At 55.8% G+C, this 20,798-nt stretch overlaps 1 protein-coding gene across 1 annotated transcript; it reads left to right on the top strand.

Moving 5' to 3' along the window:
* Nucleotides 1-6: 6 nt before the first annotated feature.
* Nucleotides 7-20,211, top strand: LOC147091309 (cell division control protein 42 homolog). Its single transcript, XM_085976732.1, has 5 exons — nucleotides 7-65; nucleotides 11,084-11,156; nucleotides 12,710-12,819; nucleotides 12,974-13,171; nucleotides 19,325-20,211. Exons 2-5 carry the CDS (start codon nucleotides 11,111-11,113, stop codon nucleotides 19,412-19,414), a joined length of 444 nt encoding a protein of 147 aa, XP_085832858.1. The 5' UTR covers nucleotides 7-65; nucleotides 11,084-11,110; the 3' UTR covers nucleotides 19,415-20,211.
* The last annotated feature ends 587 nt before the right edge of the window (nucleotides 20,212-20,798 follow it).

The following is a 20,798-nucleotide window of genomic DNA, read 5'->3' as shown; positions in this document are numbered from 1 at the left end:
TTGGGAAGACTTGCCTGCTGATCTCCTACACCACCAACAAGTTTCCCTCGGAGTACGTCCCGACGGTAAGTGTTCCCTCGCACAGAGCAGGAAAGGCCCAGGCTCTGTTCTCGGCCTAGTGCTGAGTTAGCATCATAGAATGGTTACAGCGCAGAAGGAGGCCGTTCGGCCTGTCGAGCCCGTGCCGGCTCACTGCAAGAGCACTTCAGCGAGTCCCACTCCCCCGCCCTTTCCCTGTGGCCCTGCAAATATTTCCTTCAGGTACTTATCCAATTCCCTTTTGAAAGCCACGATTGAGTCTGCCTCCACCACCCTTTCAGGCAGTGAATTCTAGATCCTAACCACGCGCTGAGTAAAAGGGTTTTTTCTCATGTCGCCTTTGGTTCTTCTGCCAATCACCTTAAATCTGTGTCCTCTGGTTCTCGACCCTTCCGCCAATGGGAACAGTTTCTCTCTATCTACTCTGTCCAGACCCCTCATGATTTACTCAACTGAAGTCCCTCATCCCTGGAATCGTTCTCGAAAATCTTTTCTGAACCTTCTCTAAGGCCTTCACATCCTTCCTAAAGTGCGGTGCCCAGAATTGGACACAATACTCCAGTTGAGGCGAACCAGTGTTTGATAAAGGTTCATCATAACTTCCTTGTTTCTGTATTCATGAAGCCCAGGGTCTCGTATCCTTTTTTAATCGCTTTCTCAACCTGCCCTGCCACCTTCTACGATTTGTGCACATTTACCCCCAGGTCTCTCTGTTCAGGCACCCACTTTAGAATTGTACCCTTTAGTTTATATTGCCTCTGCTCATTCTTCCTACCAAAATGTATCACTTCACATATTCTGCGTTAAATTAATCAGCCACGTGTCCGCCCATTCCACCAGCCTGTCTGTCCTCTTGAAGTCTGTCACTCTCCTCCTCACTGTTCACTAGACTTCCAAGTTTTGTGTCATCTGCAGATTTTGAAATTGTGCCCTGTACACCCAAGTCCAAGTCATTAATATTTATCAAGAAAAGCAGTGGTCTGAGTACCAACCCCTGGGAGACACCACTGTGTACCTTCCTCCAGTCCGAAAAACAACCGTTCACCACTACTCTCTGTTTCCTGTCACTTAGCCAATTCCGTATCCGTGCTGCCACTGTCCCTTTTATTCCATGGGCTTCAACTTTGCTGGCAAGACTATTATGTGGCACTTTGTCGAACGGCTTTTGAAAGTCCATGTACACCACGTCAACCCCACTGCCCTCATCGACCCTCTCTGTTACCTCATCAAAAAACTCGATCAAGTTGGTTAAACACGATTTGCCTTTAACAAATCCGTGCTGGCTTTCCTTAATTAATCCACACTTGTCCAAGTGTCTGTCAACTTTGTCCTGATTATTGTTTCTAAAAGCTTCCCTACTACTGAGGTTAAACTGACTGGCCTGTAGTTGCTGGGTTTTTCCTTGCACCCTTTTTTAAACAAGTGTGTAATATTTGCAATTCTCCAGTCCTCTGGCACCACCCCCTGTATCTAAGGAGGATTGGAAGATTATGGCCAGTACCTCCGCGATTTCTTCCTTCACTTCCCTCAGTGTCCTAGGATGCATCCCATCCGGTCCTGGTGACTTATCCACTTTAAGTACAGCCAGTCTTTCTAGTATCTCCTATCAATTCTTATCCCATCCAGTATCTCCTCTACCTCCTCCTTCACTGTGTCTACGGCAGCATCCTCTTCCTTGGTGAAGACAGATGCAAAGTCCTCGTTCAGTACCTCAGCCATGCCCTCTGCCCATGCGTAGGTCTCCTTTTTGGTCCTGAATCGGCCCCACCCCTCCTCTTACTACCCGTTTACTATTTATATGTCTATAGAAGACTTGGATTCCTTTTATGTTGGCTGCGAATCTATTCTCCTACCCTCTCTTTGCCCCTCTTATTTTCTTTTTCACTTCCCCTCTGAACTTTCTATATTCAGCCTGATTCTCAACCTGACATCTTTCATACGCCCCCTTTTTCTGCTTCATCTTACTCTCTATCTATCTTTTTCGTCATCCAGGGAGCTGACTTTGGTTGCCCTACCTTTCCCCTTTGTGGGAATGTACCTCGACTGTACCTGAACCATCTCCTCTTTAATTGAACAATGGGCTGCCTTTACAGTTTTGTCTGCCAATCTTAGATTCCAATCCTGGTGCCCACCCCCCTGCCAAATTTAGTTTAAACCCTTCTCCACAGCACTGGCAACCCCCCCCCACCCCCACCGCGAGGACATTGGTCCCTGGTCCCGGCTCTGTTGCAGTGCAACCTGTCCGGCCTGTACAGGTCCCAGCTCCTCCAGAACTGGTCCCAGGAATCTAAAGCCCGCCCTCCTGCACCATCTCTCCAGCCACGCATTCATCTGCTCTGTTGTCCTATTTCTATACTCACTCGCTCGTGGCACCGGGAGTAATCTGGAGATTACTACATTTTGAGGTCCTGCTTTTTAATATCTCTCTTCCTAGCTCCCTAAAATCTGCTTGCAGGACCTCATCCCTCTTTCAACCTATGTCGTTGGTACCGCTCGGTGACATCCTTGACCCTGGCACCAGAGAGGCAACGTACCATCCTGGGGTCACGTCTACGGCTGCAGAAATACCTGTCTGTTCCCCTAACTATCGAATCCCCTACCAATATTGATCTCCCGATCTTCCTCCTGCCCCCCCCCCCCCCCCCCCCCCCCCCCGGGTATAGCTGAGCCACCCGTGGAGCCATGGACTTGGCTCTGGCTGTACTCCCCAGAGGAATCATCACACTCGCCAGACTGGTTAGAGAGTGAGATGCACTCGGGGGACTCCTGCACTACCTGCCTGGCCCTCCTTGCCTGGCCCTCCTTGCCTGTCTGGCAGTCACCCATTCCCTCTCTGCCGGCACACTGTTATGACCACCTCCTGAAATGTGCTATCCACTGAGCTCTCCGCCTCACGGATGCACCGCAGTGACTCCAGCTGCTGCTCAAGCTCCGAAACCCGGAGCTCGAGCTCTTCCAGCCGACGGCACTTCCTGTACATGTGGTTGTCCAGGACAGTTCCCACATGGCGCAGGATGTGCATTCCACAGGACTGAGGTGCCCTGCCATACCTCTACTTAATAGACTATTAAGTAAACTTAACAGAAATAAACTCAAGTTTTTTTTTTTTAAAAAGCACTCACCAGCTACTCACCAGTCAGCTCCCTCCCTGTGCTGTCGTCACTTTAGTGTTTTTTTTTTTACCTCGCTCCCTGATGCTTGCTCTCTCACTGGGCTTTCGGGCATACCTGTATTTCTGGCTGCTCCTCTCCCAGTTCCGCTCTTGTGCCTATTAACTTAGAGACCGTGGGTTCTGTGGCTCCACTCCTGCTTTTCAGTTGGACGTCTCAACCACTTTCCTGCTCTCGCCAAATTCTTCCACTCTGCTTGCGATCCACTGCATTTGCGTTCTCCCAGCCCTGTCTCGAAGCTCTGTGCTCAAGCTCCTGATCTCTGTGAGCCTGATCTCTCACCTGGTGTGGGACTGAGACCCCCCCACACGCACACAGAGCAGGAAAGGCCCAGGCTCCATCCCCGGCCTGTGCTGCATTAGCCTGATCTCACGACAGACAGACACACTCTTCTGGTGGTGGGGGGTCGGGGAGCTGGTTCTGGGGAGGAGACTATTCAGAGGAGAAGGCAGTTCTGGAGGGTGAAGTGTCGGGGAGGTGGTCTGGAGTGGGTGAAGGGTCGGCGGGGCAGGAGACTGTTCTGGGGGGAGGGGAGAAGGGGGTGAAGTGTCGGGAGGGGGCAGGTTCTGAAGGGAGCGAAGGGTCGGGAGGGGAGGAGGCGGGTTCTGGGGGGAGGGGGTGAAGGGTCGGTAGGGGAGGAGACAGTTCTGGGGGCTTGAAGGGTCGGGAGGGGAGGAGGTGGCTTCTGAGGGGGTCTGAAGGGTCGGATGGGGAGGAAGCGGGTTCTGAGGGGGGTGAAGGGTCGGGAGGGGAGGAAGCGGGTTCGGGGTGGGGTGAAGTGTCGGGATGGGAGGCGGCGGGTTCTGAGGGGGGTGAAGGGTCGGGAGGGGAGGAGGCGGGTTCGGGGAGGAGGGGATGAAGGGTTGGAGGCGGTTTCTGAGAGGGGTGAAGGACTGGGAGGGGAGGAGGCGGGTTTGGAGGGGAGGTGGCGGGATCTATGGCGATTCTGTCTCTTCAGGGGAGGAGGTGAGTTCTGAGGGGGGTGAAGGGTCGGGAGGGGAGGAGGCGGGTTCTGGAGGGAGGGGGTGATGGGTCGGAGGCGGGTTCTGAGGAGGCGGGTTCTGAGAGGGGTTGAAGGGTCGAGAGGGGAGGAGGGTGGTGAAGGGTCGGGAGTGGAGGAGGCGGATTCTGGGGGGAGGGCAGGAGGGGGTGAAGGGTCGGAGGCTGGTTCTGAGGAGGCGGGTTCTGAGGGGGTTGAAGGGTTGAGAGGGGAGGAGGCTGGTTCTGAGGGTGGTGAAGGGTCCGGAGGGGAGGAGGGGGCGAAGGGTCGGGAGGGAAGGAGGCTGGTTCAGGTGGGGGTGAGTGGAGGAGAAGGGTGGGGGGGGTGAAGGATAGGGAGGGGAGGAGGCGGCTTGGGGGAAGGGGGGTGGTGGAGTTTTGGGGGGGGGGTGAGGGTCGGGAGGGGAGGCGGCGGGTTTTGAAGGGGCAGAATGATCCGGAGGGGAGGAGGCGGGCTCTGGGGAGGGGAGGAGGCGGGTTCTGGGGAGGGGAGGAGGCGGGTTCTGGGGAGGGGAGGAGGCGGGTTCTGGGGAGGGGAGGAGGCGGGGGTTCTGGGGAGGGGAGGAGGCGGGGGTTCTGGGGAGGGGAGGAGGCGGGGGTTCTGGGGAGGGGAGGAGGCGGGGGTTCTGGGGAGGGGAGGAGGCGGGGGTTCTGGGGAGGGGAGGAGGCGGGGGTTCTGGGGAGGGGAGGAGGCGGGTTCTGGGGGGGGTGGTCGGGAGGGGGCGAAGGGTCATGGGGTGTGTTCTGAGGGGGGTGAAGGGTTGCGTGGCGGTTTCTGGGTCGGAGGAGAGTTTTATGGGGGGGCGTGGAAGTGTCGGGAGGGGAGGAGGCTGGTTCTGAGGGTGAAGGGTCGGGACTGGAGGAGGCTGGTTCTGAGGGGGGTGAAGGGTCGGGAGGGGAGGAGGCTGGTTCTGAGGGGGGTGAAGTGTCGGGAGGGGAGGAGGCTGGTTCTGAGGGGGTGAAGGGTCGGGAGGGGAGGAGGCTGGCTCTGGGGGGTGAAGGGTCGGGAGGGGAGGAGGCTGGTTCTGGGGGGGGGTGAAGGGTCGGGAGGGGAGGAGGCTGGTTCTGAGGGCGGGGGGTGAAGTGTCGGGAGGGGAGGAGGCTGGCTCGGGGGTGAAGGGTCGGGAGGGGAGGAGGCTGGCTCTGGGGGGTGAAGTGTCGGGAGGGGAGGAGGCTGGTTCTGGGGGTGAAGTGTCGGGAGGGGAGGAGTCTGGTTCCGAGGGGGGTGAAGGGTCGGGTGGGGAGGAGGCTGGTTCCGAGGGGGGTGAAGGGTCGGGAGGGGAGGAGGCTGGTTCTGAGGGGGGGTGAAGGGTCGGGAGGGGAGGAGGCTGGTTCCGAGGGGGGTGAAGGGTCGGGAGGGGAGGAGGCTGGTTCCGAGGGGGGTGAAGGGTCGGGAGGGGAGGCGGCTGGTTCTGGGGGGTGAAGGGTCGGGAGGGGAGGAGGCTGGTTCTGGGGGGGGTGAAGGGTCGGGAGGGGAGGAGGCTGGTTCTGAGGGGGGTGAAGGGTCGGGAGGGGAGGAGGCTGGTTCTGAGGGGGGTGAAGTGTCGGGAGGGGAGGAGGCTGGTTCTGGGGGGTGAAGGGTCGGGAGGGGAGGAGGCTGGTTCTGGGGGGTGAAGGGTCGGGAGGGGAGGAGGCTGGTTCTGAGGGGGGGTGAAGGGTCGGGGGGGGAGGAGGCTGGTTCTGAGGGGGGTGAAGTGTCGGGAGGGGAGGAGGCTGGTTCTGAGGGGGGTGAAGTGTCGGGAGGGGAGGAGGCTGGTTCTGAGGGGGGTGAAGTGTCGGGAGGGGAGGAGGCTGGTTCTGGGGGGTGAAGGGTCGGGAGGGGAGGAGGCTGGTTCTGAGGGGGTCAAGTGTCGGGAGGGGAGGAGGCTGGTTCTGAGGGGGGTGAAGTGTCGGGAGGGGAGGAGGCTGGTTCTGGGGGGTGAAGGGTCAGGAGGGGAGGAGGCTGGTTCTGAGGGGGGTGAACTGTCGGGAGGGGAGGAGGCTGGTTCTGGGGGGTGAAGGGTCAGGAGGGGAGGAGGCGGGTTCTGAGGGGGGTGAAGTGTCGGGAGGGGAGGAGGTGGCTCGGGGGGGTGGGTGAAGGGTCAGTGGAGTGTTGATGGAATTTTCCTGGTCAGTGATACAAGAAAGACCTCTTGAGCTGGTGATCTAGTGGGTGGTGGGGTTTGAGTGTCCCGGGGGTGGGGGGACACTTGGCGTGAGGGGTTAAGAGAACTGTGTTAAACCACTGTTATCGTTCACAACCGTTCACTATTGTTACACTGTTGTTATCACTGTTTACACTGTTGTTATCACTACACAAGGTTACCTCTTGCCACACACGCTGTTATACCTAGGCATACCTCAGCTGACTCCGCCCATGGCTCCGCCTGCTTGCCCAGGTATAAAGGTGACCGATTGGCTAGTATTCTTCCTTGTTGGAACCGATCACCCACGAGGGTGGGCTCTGTTATTTAGCCAATAAAAACCTATAGTTACTATCTTAACTCGTCGCTTTTCATGGAATGAATTGATAGGTATATCAATTTTATTGTCTAAATTTTGAAATGAATGGACTGGAGCAGCCAAACGGCCAGCTACAACAGCCCCAGCAGCCGACTTGGCTGCGAGCCCTCCGACCGCCGTACCTGGATCTAAATCCACAGGCAGCGAATTCAGCCCTCGACTTCGATCACTGGCTGAGCTGCTTTGAATCCTACCTGGTAGCCTCCGGCGTGCCAGCGGAAGCCGACAAACTAAGAGTTCTGACCGCCCAGCCGAGCCCTAAAGTATTTGCACTCATCCGGGACCTTGCTACATACGAGGAGGCCCTCGACCTGCTAAAAGAGCAGTACCGGAGCCCAGTAAATTCAATGTATGCCAGACATCTCCTAAGATCCCGCTCGCAACAGCCAGGAGAGTCTGTAGATGAATTTTTACGAGCGCTACAAACACTCGGCAGGGACTGTGACTTTAAAGCTGTATCGGCTGCACAACATGCTGAAGGAAATATCCGTGATGCCTTCGTGAAAGGCCTTCGGTCCGACTGCTCGAATCAAAGGACCTCAGCTTGAAAGCAGCTGCAGCCCTCGCTCGCTCCCTGGAAGTGGCCCATCGGGACCTCGAGGCGTACTCCGGGTACAGTGCTGCGCGACCCTGGGACTCGGGCCCGACTTCGGCCGCAATACCCCTCGCACCGCCGCCCCTGGGACCTACTACGGCGTCGGTGTCCCGGAATCGATCGGGACCGCCACCCTCGGGACCTGCTGCGGCAGCGGAGCCCCGCGATCGGGCCGCCAGCTGCTATTTCTGTGGCCAGGCGAGACATCAAAGGGCGCGCTGCCCTGCAAGGAACGCGACCTGCTCCGGATGCGAAAAAAAAAGGCCACTTCGCAAACGCCTGCAGGGGGAAAGCCACAGACGCCAGCAGTGCCTCATGTGAGTCGTGGGGGCGGCCATCTTCTCCGCCATTTTGTCCAACTTCGACCTCCGTGGGGATCCGCGTCATGGGCGCCGCCATTTTGTTCGCCGCACTCGGCCGCCACCTTGTCTCCAGACCCGACCACCGCCTCACCTGCCGACTACAGCAGCTCACTCAGCCATACACTGGCCTCCGTCACGCTTGACCAAGCTCTCCCGCATCATCTGTCCAAGTCCATGATGGACATCGAAGTAAACGGCCACGCCACGACCTGCCTGTTCGACAGCGGGAGCACGGAGAGTTTTATTCACCCAGACACGGTGCGCTGCTACTCACTCACTGTCCGGCCAACGCGCCAGCGGATCTCGATGGCGGCGAAGTCCTATTCAACAGACGTCAGCGGATACTGTGTGGTGACCCTGTCGGTTAGGGGCACGGAATATAAAAACTTTAAACTTCTCGTCCTGCCCCAGCTCTGCGCTGCCGTCCTACTAGGGCTGGATTTCCAATCCCACTTTCAAAGTGTCACTTTGGCATACGGTGGACCCCTCCCCCCACTCAGTCTACAACCAGCAGCTTTTAAACCGCCCGCCACGTACCACCTGCGGCCTATCCACCCTCAGGGTCCCGCCTCCCTCCCTGTTCGCCAACCTCACCCGCGACTGTAAACCCGTCGCTACCAAGAGCAGGCGGTACAGCGCCGGGGACAGAGCTTTTATTAGCTCTGAGGTGCAGCGTCTCCTGAAGGAGTGCATCATCGAGGGGAGCACCAGCCCCTGGCATGCCCAGGTCGTAGTCATTAAGACCGGCAATAAAAACCGCCTGGTCAACGACTACAGCCAAACCATAAACCGGTACACCCAGCTGGACGCATACCCCCTTCCCCGCATATCTGATATGGTCAACCAGATTGCACAGTACCGGGTATTCTCCACCATCGACCTTAAGTCGGCCTATCACCAACACCCTATCCGCCCTGAGGACCGCCAGTATACCGCCTTCGAGGCGAATGGCCGCCTCTACCACTTCCTTAGGGTTCCCTTCGGCGTCACCAACGGGGTTTCGGTCTTCCAAAGGGAGATGGACCGGATGGTTGACCAGAACGTGCTGCAGGCCACGTTTCCTTATCTAGATAACGTCACCATCTGTGGCCACGACCAGCAGGACCATGATGTTAATCTGGAGAAATTCCTCCGTACGGCCCAACGGCTGAATCTCACTTACAATAAGGAGAAATGTATGTTTAACACCTCGCGTCTCGCCATCCTCAGCTGCGTAGTAGAGAACGGAGTCATCGGCCCCGACCCTGAAAGAATGCGCCCCCTCATGGAGCTTCCCCTTCCCCACTGTCAAAAGGCACTGAAGAGAACCCTGGGGCTCTTCGCTTACTATGCCCAATGGGTGCCCAATTATGCGGACAAAGCCAGACCCCTCATGAAGTCCACCTCCTTCCCCCTGACAGCAGAAGCGTGCGCAGCCTTCTCCCTCATAAAAGGAGACATTGCGAAGGCCACAATGCACGCAGTGGATGAGTCCATCCCTTTCCAAGTGGAGAGCGATGCATCCGACTTCGCCCTAGCTGCAACCCTTAACCAGGCGGGGAGACCTGTGGCCTTCTTCTCAAGGACCCTCCAGGGCCCTGAGATCCGACACTCTTCTGTCGAGAAGGAGGCCCAGGCGATCGTGGAGGCAGTACGACGCTGGAGGCATTACCTGGCAGGCAAACGATTTACCCTCCTCACCGACCAGCGTTCGGTTGCTTTTATGTTTAATAACAAGCTGAGGGGCAAAATCAAGAACGACAAGATCTTGAGGTGGAGAATCGAGCTCTCCACCTATGATTATGATATCTTGTACCGGCCTGGTAAACTCAACGAGCCCCCAGATGCTCTATCACGAGGTACATGCGCCAACGCGCAAGTTGATAGACTGCGGACCCTCCACAACGACCTCTGCCACCCCGGGGTCACTAGACTTTACCACTTCATTAAGGCCCGCAACCTGCCCTACTCCATCGAGGAGGTCCGGACCATGACCAGGAACTGCCAAGCCTGTGCCGAATGCAAACCGCATTTCTATAGGCCGGACAGAGCAAGCCTGATCAAGGCCACCCGCCCCTTCGAGCGCTTGAGCATCGATTTTAAGGGGCCCCTCCCGTCCTCTGACCGTAATGTGTACTTCCTCAACATTATTGATGAGTACTCCCGTTTCCCCTTCGCCTTCCCCTGCCCAGACATGACCAGTACCACGGTCATCAAATGCCTGAACGACCTCTTCGCCTTGTTCGGGTTCCCGAACTATATACATAGCGACCGGGGCTCATCCTTCATGAGCGAGGAACTTCGCCAGTTCCTGCTCGCGAGAGGTATTGCTGCGAGCAGGACCACCAGCTACAACCCCCGGGGGAACGGCCAGGTGGAAAGAGAGAACGCGACAGTTTGGAAGGCCGTCCTCTTAGCCCTAAAGTCTAAGGGCCTCCCAACCTCTCGCTGGCAGGAAGTCCTCCCGGCAGCGCTCCATTCCATCCGGTCACTGCTTTGTACTGCCACTAATGCCACCCCTCATGAGCAAATGTTCGTTTTCCCCAGGAAGTCCACATCAGGAACCTCGCTACCGACATGGCTGACTTCTCCTTGGCCCGTCCTACTGCGGAGGCACGTGAGGACCCATAAAACGGATCCCCTGGTCGAGAGGGTGAACCTCCTGCACGCCAACCCCCAGTATGCCTATGTGGCATACCCAGACGGGCGGGAGGGCAGAGTCTCCTTGCGAGACCTCGCACCCTCGGGCACCCCTGAGATACCACTGTTATCCCCCACCACTCCCCCAAATCCAGCTCCTGTATGCGGCATGCCGGAACCCCAGGAGCCTTCGTCGACCACGCAGACACCAGCACTAACATCGGATACTGCACCACCGCCGCCGCTGCTGTGCCGATCAGAAAGGCTTACGAGGCCTCCTGATAGACTGACATACACGAACTGGTAGTACACTTCACCCCGCTGGACTCAATTTTAAACAAGGGGTGAATGTGGTAAACCACTGTTATCGTTCACAACCGTTCACTATTGTTACACTGTTGTTATCACTGTTTACACTGTTGTTATCACTACACAAGGTTACCTCTTGCCACGCACGCTGTTATACCTAGGCATACCTCAGCTGACTCCGCCCATGGCTCCGCCTGCTTGCCCAGGTATAAAGGTGACTGGCTAGTATTCTTCCTTGTTGGAACCGATCACCCACGAGGGTGGGCTCTGTTATTTAGCCAATAAAAACCTATAGTTACTGTCTTAACTCGTCGCTTTTCATGGAATGAATTGATAGGTATATCAATAACAGATGGGCAGGAATGCGGTGCAGAACTTGGAGGAAATTGAAGGGGCTGAGGGAGAGAATTCTGGTGATCGAGGGTAGTGGACAGAGTACGGCCTTGTCTTCGAGCTGACTAACCCCTCTTCCAATCTGTCCTTCCCAGGTTTTCGATAATTATGCCGTCACGGTAATGATTGGAGGTGAACCGTACACATTGGGGCTGTTCGACACCGCAGGTAAGGAGGGGCTCGGGGGAAGGTCGGGGTCACTGTGTGGGTCAGAAGAAGGGCTGAGGGTCACGGTGCAGGACTGGGGTCATGGCTCCCCTGGGCACAGCCCGTTTCTAAAGGGTGTCCGAGGCTCCCAGAGAGTCACCACCCCTCTGTCCGATGAGGATGATGGGGAGGGCGGAGGTGCAGCGGGGTCATTCACAGCCGGAGAAAGATTGATCAAGAGTGAGGAAGGGGGGGTAGGTCAACGGATTGGCGAAAGAAATGGTGCAAATTCACTAACCTCTCGCTCTCTCTCTCTCTTGCCCTCTCTCTCGCTCTGGCTCTCTGTGTCTCTCTGTCTGGCTCGCTCTCTCTCTGTCTGGCTCGCTCTCTCTCTGTCTGGCTCGCTCTCTCTCTGTCTGGCTCGCTCTCTCTCTGTCTGGCTCGCTCTCTCTCTGTCTGGCTCGCTCTCTCTCTGTCTGGCTCGCTCTCTCTCTGTCTGGCTCGCTCTCTCTCTGTCTGTCTGGCTCGCTCTCTGTCTGGCTCGCTCTCTGTCTGGCTCGCTCTCTGTCTGGCTCTCTCTCTCTGTCTGGCTCGCTCTCTCTCTGTCTGGCTCGCTCTCTCTCTGTCTGGCTCGCTCTCTCTCTGTCTGGCTCGCTCTCTCTCTGTCTGGCTCGCTCTCTCTCTGTCTGGCTCGCTCTCTCTCTGTCTGGCTCGCTCTCTCTCTGTCTGGCTCGCTCTCTCTCTGTCTGGCTCGCTCTCTCTCTGTCTGGCTCGCTCTCTCTCTGTCTGGCTCGCTCTCTCTCTGTCTGGCTCGCTCTCTCTCTGTCTGGCTCGCTCTCTCTCTGTCTGGCTCGCTCTCTCTCTGTCTGGCTCGCTCTCTCTCTGTCTGGCTCGCTCTCTCTCTGTCTGGCTCGCTCTCTCTCTGTCTGGCTCGCGCTCTCTCTCTGTCTGGCTCGCGCTCTCTCTCTGTCTGGCTCGCGCTCGCTCTCTCTCTGTCTGGCTCGCGCTCGCTCTCTCTCTGTCTGGCTCGCGCTCGCTCTCTCTCTGTCTGGCCCGCGCTCGCTCTCTGTCTGGCCCGCGCTCACGCTCTCTGTCTGGCCCGCGCTCACGCTCTCTGTCTGGCCCGCGCTCACGCTCTCTGTCTGGCCCGCGCTCACGCTCTCTGTCTGGCCCGCGCTCACGCTCGCTGTCTGGCCCGCGCTCACGCTCGCTGTCTGGCCCGCGCTCACGCTCGCTGTCTGGCCCGCGCTCACGCTCGCTGTCTGGCCCGCGCTCACGCTCGCTGTCTGGCCCGCGCTCACGCTCGCTGTCTGGCCCGCGCTCACGCTCGCTGTCTGGCCCGCGCTCACGCTCGCTGTCTGGCCCGCGCTCACGCTCGCTGTCTGGCCCGCGCTCACGCTCGCTGTCTGGCTCGCGCTCACGCTCGCTGTCTCTCTCTCTCTCTCTGGCTCGCGCTCGCTCGCTCGCTCACTCTCTCTCTCTCTCTGTCTGGCTCGCGCTCGCTCTCTCTCTGGCTCGCCCTCTCGCTCTGGCTCGCGCTCGCGCGCACTCTCTCTCTCTCTCTCTCTCTCTAGGTCAGGAGGATTATGACCGTCTGCGACCGTTGAGTTATCCTCAGACCGATGTCTTCCTCGTGTGTTTCTCCGTCGTTTCTCCGTCCTCCTTTGAGAATGTCAAAGAAAAGGTACGTTATATTTAATTTACCCCCCACCCCGAGGGTGCTGACTATTGAGGGGGGGGGGGGGGGGGGTTGTTCCCACAGGACCCCTGCCTCTGTGTCCTTGTGCGCGCCCGTCCCCGACACACCCCCTCCCTGACTTCAATTGTCTCTTCTTCAGTGGGTCCCTGAGATTGGCCACCATTGTCCGAAGACCTCCTTCCTATTGGTCGGGACGCAGATTGACCTCCGGGACGACCCCTCCACCATCGAGAAACTGGCCAAGAACAAACAGAAGTCAATCAGCAGTGAGGCCGGGGACAAACTGTGCCGGGAGCTGCGAGCCGTCAAATACGTCGAGTGCTCGGCTCTGACGCAGGTGAGACCTGGGGCAAGAGTTGAGGGTCAAAGGGGAGAATAGCCAATGCGGTTGGGTTACAGGGACCTCCCCAGATACAGGAGTATGAGTTGGGTTAGAGAGACCTCCCCAGATACAGGAGTGTGAGAGAGGGTTAGAGGGACCTCCCCAGATACAGGAGTGTGAGAGAGGGGTTAGAGCGACCTCCCCAGATACAGGAGTGTGAGAGAGAGTTTGGAGAGACCTCCCCAGATACAGGAGTGTGAGAGAGAGGTTAGAGGGACCTCCCCAGATACAGGAGTGTGAGAGAGGTTAGAGGGACCTCCCCAGATACAGGAGTGTGAGAGAGGGGATAGAGGGACTTCCCAGATACAGGAGTGTGTGAGAGGGGTTAGAGAGACCTCCCCAGATACAGGAGTGAGAGAGAGGGGTTAGAGAGACCTCCCCAGATACAGGAGTGAGAGAGAGGGGTTAGAGAGACCTCCCCAGATACAGGAGTGTGAGAGAGGGGTTAGAGAGACCTCCCCAGATACAGGAGTGAGAGAGAGAGGTTAGAGGGACCTCCCCAGATACAGGAGTGTGAGAGAGGGGTTAGAGAGACCTCCCCAGATACAGGAGTGTGAGAGAGGGGGTTAGAGGGACCTCCCCAGATACAGGAGTGTGAGAGAGGTTAGAGAGACCTCCCCAGATACAGGAGTGAGAGAGAGGGGTTAGAGAGACCTCCCCAGATACAGGAGTGAGAGAGAGAGGTTAGAGAGACCTCCCCAGATACAGGAGTGAGGGAGAGGGTCTTTGCAGATGGGGAAGGGGTAATATATTAACATGGATAGTGGATTGGTTAATGGACAGAAAACAGAGTAGGGATAAAAAGGTAATTTTCCGGTTGGCAGGCTGTAACTAGTGGGGTGCCGCAAGGATCAGTGTTGGGGCCTCCGCTATTTACAATCTATATTAATGACCTAGATGAAGGGACCGAGTGTAATGTATCGAAGTTTGCTGACGATACAAAGCTAGGTGGGACAGTAAGCTGTGAGGAGAACACCGAGTCTGCAAAGGGATATAGATAGACTGAGTGAGTGGGCAGTAAGGCGGCAGATAGAGTATAATGTAGGGAAATGTGAGGTTATTCACTTTGGCAGGAAGATTAGAAAAACAGAATATTTTTTAAGTGGTGAGAAACTTTCAAATGTTGGTGTTCAGAGAGATTTGGGTGTCCTCGTACAGGAAACACAAAGTTAGCATGCAGGTACAGCAAACGATAAGGAAGGCAAATGGCATGTTGGCCTTTATTGCAAGGGGATTGGAGTATAAGAGTGAGGAAGTCTTGCTCCAATTGTACAGGGTCTTGGTGAGACCACACCTGGAGTACTGGGCACAGTTTTGGTCTCCTTATCTAAGGAAGGATAGACTTGTCTTGGAGGCGGTGCAACGAAGGTTCACTAGATTGATTCCTGGGATGGGAGGGCTGTCCTATGATTTTTTTTTTTTAATTTGTTTTTATGGGACGTGGGTGTCACTGGCAAGCCCAGCATTTATTGCCCATCCCCAGTTGCCCTGGAGAAGGTGCTGGTGAGCCGCCTTCTTGAACCACTGCAGTCCGTGTGGTGAGGGTACTCCCACAGTGCTGTTAGGGAGGGAGTTCCAGGATTTTGACCCAGCGACGATGAAGGATCGGCGATATACTTCCAAGTCAGGATGGTGTGTGACTTGGAGGGGAACTTGGAGGTGGCGGCGTTCCCATGCGCCTGCTGCCCTTGTCCTTCTAGGTGGAAGAGGTCGCGGGTTTGGGAGGTGCTGCCGAAGAAGCCTTGGCGAGTTGCTGCAGTGCATCTTGTAGACGGTACACACTGCAGCCGCGGTGCGCCGGTGGTGGAGGGAGTGAATGTTTAAGGTGGTGGATGGGGTGCCAATCAAGTGGACTGCTTTGTCCTGGATGGTGTCGAGCTTCTTGAGTGTTGTTGGAGCTGCACTCATCCAGGCAAGTGGAGAGTATTCCATCACACTCCTGACTTGTGCCTTGTAGATGGTGGAAAGGCTTTGGGGAGTCAGGAGGTGAGACACTCGCCGCAGAATTCCCAGCCTCTGACCTGCTCTTGTTGCCACAGTATGTGTGTGGCTGGTCCAGTTAGGTTTCTGGTCAATGGTAACCCCCCAGGATGTTGATGGTGGGGGATTCGGCGATGGTAATGCCATTGAATGTCAAATGGAGATGGTTAGACCCTGCTTGTTGGAGATAGTCATTGCCTGGCGCTTGTGTGGCGCGAATGTTACCGGCCACTTAGCCCAAGCCTGAACGTTGTCCAGGTCTTGCTGCATGCGGGCATGGACTGCTTCATTATCTGAGGAGTTGCGAATGGCACTGAACACTGTGCAGTCATCAGCGAACATCCCCATTTCTGACCTTATGTTGGAGGGAAGGTCATTGATGAAGTAGCTGAAGATGGTTGGGCAAAACACTGCCCCGAGGAACTCCTGCAGTGATGTCCTGGGGCTGTGATGATTGACCATCACCACAACCATCTTCCTTAAATTCCCTGCCGATAAATCCCCAGGGCCTGATAATCTCCATCCTAGGGTAATTAAGGAAGTGGCCCTAGAAATAGTAGATGCATTGCTGATCATCTTCCAACATTCGATAGAATCTGGAACAGTACCCATGGATTGGAGGGTAGCTAATGTTACCCCACTATTCAAAAAAGGTGGTAGAGAGAAAACGTGGAATTACAGACCGGTAAGCCTGACATCGGTAGTGGGGAAAATGCTAGAGTCCATTATAAAAGATGTAATAGCAGAGCACTTGGTAAACAGTGACAGGATCGGACAAAGTCAACATGGATTTACAAAAGGTAAATCGTGCTTGACTAATCTACTGGAATTTTTTGAGGATGTAACTGGTAAAATAGATAAGGGAGAACCAGTGGATGTGGTGTATTTGGACTTCCCGAAGGCTTTCGATAAGGTCCCGCATAAGAAGTTAGCGTGTAAAGTTAAGGCACATGGGGTTGGGGGCAAGGTATTGACTTGGATAGAAAACTGGTTGGCAGACAGAAAGCAGAGAGTTGGAATAAACGGGTCTTTTTCCGAGTGGCAGACAGTGACTAGTGGGGTACCGCAGGGATCGGTCCTTGGACCCCAGCTATTCACAATATATATTAATGATCTAGACGAGGGAATTGGATGTAATATCTCCAAATTGGCAGACGACACAAAGCTGGGTGGGCGTGTGTGCTGTGAGGAGGATGCCGAGAAACTCCAGGATGATTTGGACAGGTTGGGTGATTGGGCAAAAGCATGGCAGATGCAATATAACGTGGATAAATGTGAGGTTATCCACTTTGGTGGCAAAAACAGGAAGGCAGATTATTATCTGAATGGCAATAGATTGGGAGAAGGGGAAGTGCAACGAGACCTGGGTGTCCTTGTGCACCAGTCGCTGAAGGTAAGCATGCAGGTGCAGCAGGCGGTTAAGAAGGCAAATGGTATGTTGGCCTTCGTAGCGAGAGGGTTTGAGTACAGGAACAAGGATGTCTTGCTACAGTTGTACAGGGCCTTGGTGAGACCACATCTTGAGTATTGTGTGCAGTTCTGGTCGCCTTATCTGAGGAAGGATGTTCTTGCCATGGAAGGAGTTCAGCGAAGATTCACCAGGCTGATACCTGGGATGGCAGGAATGACGTATGAGGAGAGATTGGGTTGATTGGGCTTATACTCACTGGAGTTTAGAAGAATGAGAGGGGATCTGATTGAAACTTATAAAATTCTGACAGGACTGGACAGACTAGATGCAGGAAGGATGTTCCCGATGGTCGGGGAGTCCAGAACCAGGGGTCACAGTCTAAGGATAAGGGGTAAGCCATTTAGGACTGAGATGAGGAGGAATTTCTTCACCCAGAGAGTGGTGAACCTGTGGAATTCTCGACCACAGAAGGCAGTAGAGGCCAATTCATTAAATATATTCAAGAAGGAGTTGGATATATTTCTTAAGGCTAAAGGGATCAAGGGATATGGGGAGAAGGCAGGGACAGGGTACTGAATTTGGATGATCAGCCATGATCGCATTGAATGGCGGAGCAGGCTCGAGGGGCCGAATGGCCTACTCCTGCTCCTGTCTTCTATGTTTCCTTTGTGCTAGATTGTGTAGAATGGGCCTATACTCTCTGGGGTTTAGAAGAATGAGAGATTATTTCATTGAAACATGAGATTCTGAGGGGGATTGACAGGGTAGATGCTGAGATTGTTTCCCCTGGTTGGAGTGTCTAGAACGAGGGGTCACAGTCTCAGGATAAGGGGTCGCCCATTTAAGACCGAGATGAGGAGGAATTTCTTCACTCAGGGTTGTGAATCTTTGGAACTCTCTGCCCCAGAGGGCTGTGAATGCTGAGTCGTTGAGTATATTCAAGGCGGAGATCGATCGATTTTTGGACTCTAGGGGAATCGAGGGATATGGAGATCGGGCGGGAAAGTGGAGTTGAGGTCGATGATCAGCCATCATCTTGTTAAATGGCGGAGCAGGCTCGAGGGGCCAAATGGCCTACTCCTCCTAGTTTGTGTGTTCAGACAGAGGATTGTGAGGGGGGGGGGCGGCGGTTAGAGGGACCTCCCCAGATACAGGAGTGTGAGAGGGGTTAGAGGGACCTCCCCAGATACAGGAGTGTGAGAGGGGTTAGAGGGACCTCCCCAGATACAGGAGTGTGAGAGAGGGGTTAGAGAGACCTCCCCAGATACAGGAGTGTGAGAGAGGGGTTAGAGGGACCTCCCCAGATACAGGAGTGTGAGAGAGGGGTTAGAGGGACCTCCCCAGATACAGGAGTGTGAGAGAGGGGGTTAGAGGGACCTCCCCAGATACAGCAGTGTGAGAGAGGGGTTAGAGGGACCTCCCCAGATACAGGAGTGTGAGAGAGGAGTTAGAGGGACCTCCCCAGATACAGGAGTGTGAGAGGGGTTAGAGGGACCTCCCCAGATACAGGAGTGAGAGAGAGGGGTTAGAGGGGCCTCCCCAGACACAGGAGTGTGAGAGAGGAGTTAGAGGGACCTCCCCATATACAGGAGTGTGAGAGAGAGAGGGGTTAGAGAGACATCCCCAGATACAGGAGTGTGAGAGAGAGGGTTAGAGAGACCTCCCCAGATACAGGAGTGTGAGAGAGGGGGTTAGAGAGACCTCCCCAGATACAGGAGTGTGAGAGAGGGGTTAGAGGGACCTCCCCAGATACAGGATTGTGAGAGAGAGGGTTAGAGAGACCTCCCCAGAGACAGGAGTGTGAGAGAGGGGTTAGAGAGACCTCCCCAGATACAGGAGTGTGAGAGAGGGGTTAGAGAGACATCCCCAGATACAGGAGTGTGAGAGAGGGGGTTAGAGAGACCTCCCCAGATACAGGATTGTGAGTTAGAGAGACATCCCCAGATACAGGAGTGTGAGAGAGAGAGGGGTTAGAGAGACATCCCCAGATACAGGAGTGTGAGAGAGAGGGTTAGAGAGACCTCCCCAGATACAGGAGTGTGAGAGAGGGGTTAGAGGGACTTCCCCAGATACAGGATTGTGAGAGAGGGGGTTAGAGAGACCTCCCCAGATACAGGATTGTGAGTTAGAGAGACATCCCCAGATACAGGAGTGTGAGAGAGGGGTTAGAGAGACATCCCCAGATACAGGAGTGTGAGAGAGAGGGTTAGAGAGACCTCCCCAGATACAGGAGTGTGAGAGAGGGGGTTAGAGAGACCTCCCCAGATACAGGAGTGTGAGAGAGGGGTTAGAGGGACTTCCCCAGATACAGGATTGTGAGAGAGGGGGTTAGAGAGACCTCCCCAGATACAGGATTGTGAGTTAGAGAGACATCCCCAGATACAGGAGTGTGAGAGAGAGGGTTAGAGAGACCTCCCCAGATACAGGAGTGTGAGAGAGGGGTTAGAGGGACCTCCCCATATACAGGAGTGTGAGAGAGGGGTTAGAGAGACCTCCCCAGATACAGGATTGTGAGTTAGAGAGACATCCCCAGATACAGGAGTGTGAGAGAGAGGGTTAGAGAGACCTCCCCAGATACAGGAGTGCGAGGGAGGGGTTAGAGGGACATCCCCAGATACAGGAGTGTGAGGGAGGGGTCTCCAGATACAGGAGGTGGTTAGACGAGGGTGTTTGGGGGAAATGTTCAGTGTTAACTCTATCTTCCCCCCTCCCCTCAGCGAGGTTTGAAGAACGTGTTTGATGAGGCCATTCTTGCTGCGTTGGAACCAGAGAAGGAGACTCGGAGGAGGAGATGTCGTCTGCTGTGAAAGGGGGAGGGTGGGTGATTGCTGTCCATCACCCTGGGGGGAGGGGAATGGAGCTGCTGAACCCCCGGGTGGGGTAACGACCCAAACCCCGGGGGACCTCACGGGAGGACCATTGACGTCTGTCTCCAGGGGTATGACCAGAGAGGGTGAGGAACCACAGCGCCCCTAGTTGAAATCCTGTGGACCTCTCTTTGCCCCCCTCCCCTGCCATCTCTCTCCATCTCATTCTGTTGGTTAACCAATTGCTCCCCAGTTATTTCCGGCCATCTCAATGTGAGGCTCTGCCCACTTTGTCCAGTTGGTGTGGGGGGAGCAGAAATAAGAGCCCTTTGGTTGTGCGGAGCTGGATGGGCTACGGTGACATCCTCACCCACCCCAGGTGGTTGAATGGCTGGCTGCGTGTGTCCGTTTCCTCCCTCCCCACCCCCCCCCCCACAACCCTCGGGGCAGAGAAAGGCCACTCCCACCCTCTCAACTGTCCCAGGGGCGGTCGAAGTTGTGAAGCTTTTGCAGTTGATCGACCAGACCGGCAGCCATCTTGGTTTCTCGCTCCATCTCTTCGTGGTTTGTCTTGACGCTCGGACTTTATAGGGCTTGTGTCGAATGAGAGGCGTGCCCCCACTCTTCCCAACACCGAAGCCCCCCCAGGGACCTGGTATTCCTCTCTTTCCCACCCCCACCCCCCCCACCCGCCAACCATCACTCCGGGGGCGCTGGTCTGTTGGATTTGAAGCCGGTCTCAGGCCTGAGTGTTTTTAAACTGTCACTGTCAATAAAGACTCATTGTTCTATAACAACCCATCTCTCTTTTCTCTTGGTACCAGCACTGCGCTCACTCACTCACTCAAAGGCCCTGACGGTGAATTGGGGGCCCAGTGTAGGAAAGGCCCAGGCTCCATCCTTGGCCTGTGCTGATTTTTAGCCTGAGCTCACCCAGAGAGGGACTGAGCCCCACAAACAGAGCAGGAAAGGCCCAGGCTCCATCCCCGGCCTGTGCTGAGTTTAGCCCGAGCTCACATCCAGTGTGGTGCACACACGCACACACACACTCTCTCTCGCTCTGTCTGCCTCTTCCTTCTGTCTGCTGCTAGCTCGCTCACGCTCTCTCTGGCTCTTTCTGCCCCTTGCTCTTGCGCTCTCTCTCTCTCTGGCTCTTTCTGCCCCTTGCTCGCTCTCTCTCTGGCTCTTTCTGCCCCTTGCTCGCTCTCTCTCTGGCTCTTTCTGCCCCTTGCTCGCTCTCTCTCTGGCTCTTTCTGCCCCTTGCTCGCTCTCTGGCTCTTTCTGCCCCTCGCGCGCGCTCGCTCTCTCTCTCTGGCTCTTTTTGCCTCTTGCCTCACTGCTGCTCTCACTCTCTGTGCCTCTCTCGCTTTCTGTCAGTCTCTCG

Source organism: Somniosus microcephalus, unplaced genomic scaffold, assembly GCF_052327205.1.
Source record: "Somniosus microcephalus isolate GS21.2 unplaced genomic scaffold, FLI_Smic_1.0 unresolved_chr3, whole genome shotgun sequence".
NCBI classification, from domain to species: domain Eukaryota; kingdom Metazoa; phylum Chordata; class Chondrichthyes; order Squaliformes; family Somniosidae; genus Somniosus; species Somniosus microcephalus.
This window is presented reverse-complemented; position numbering and strand designations above follow the sequence as displayed.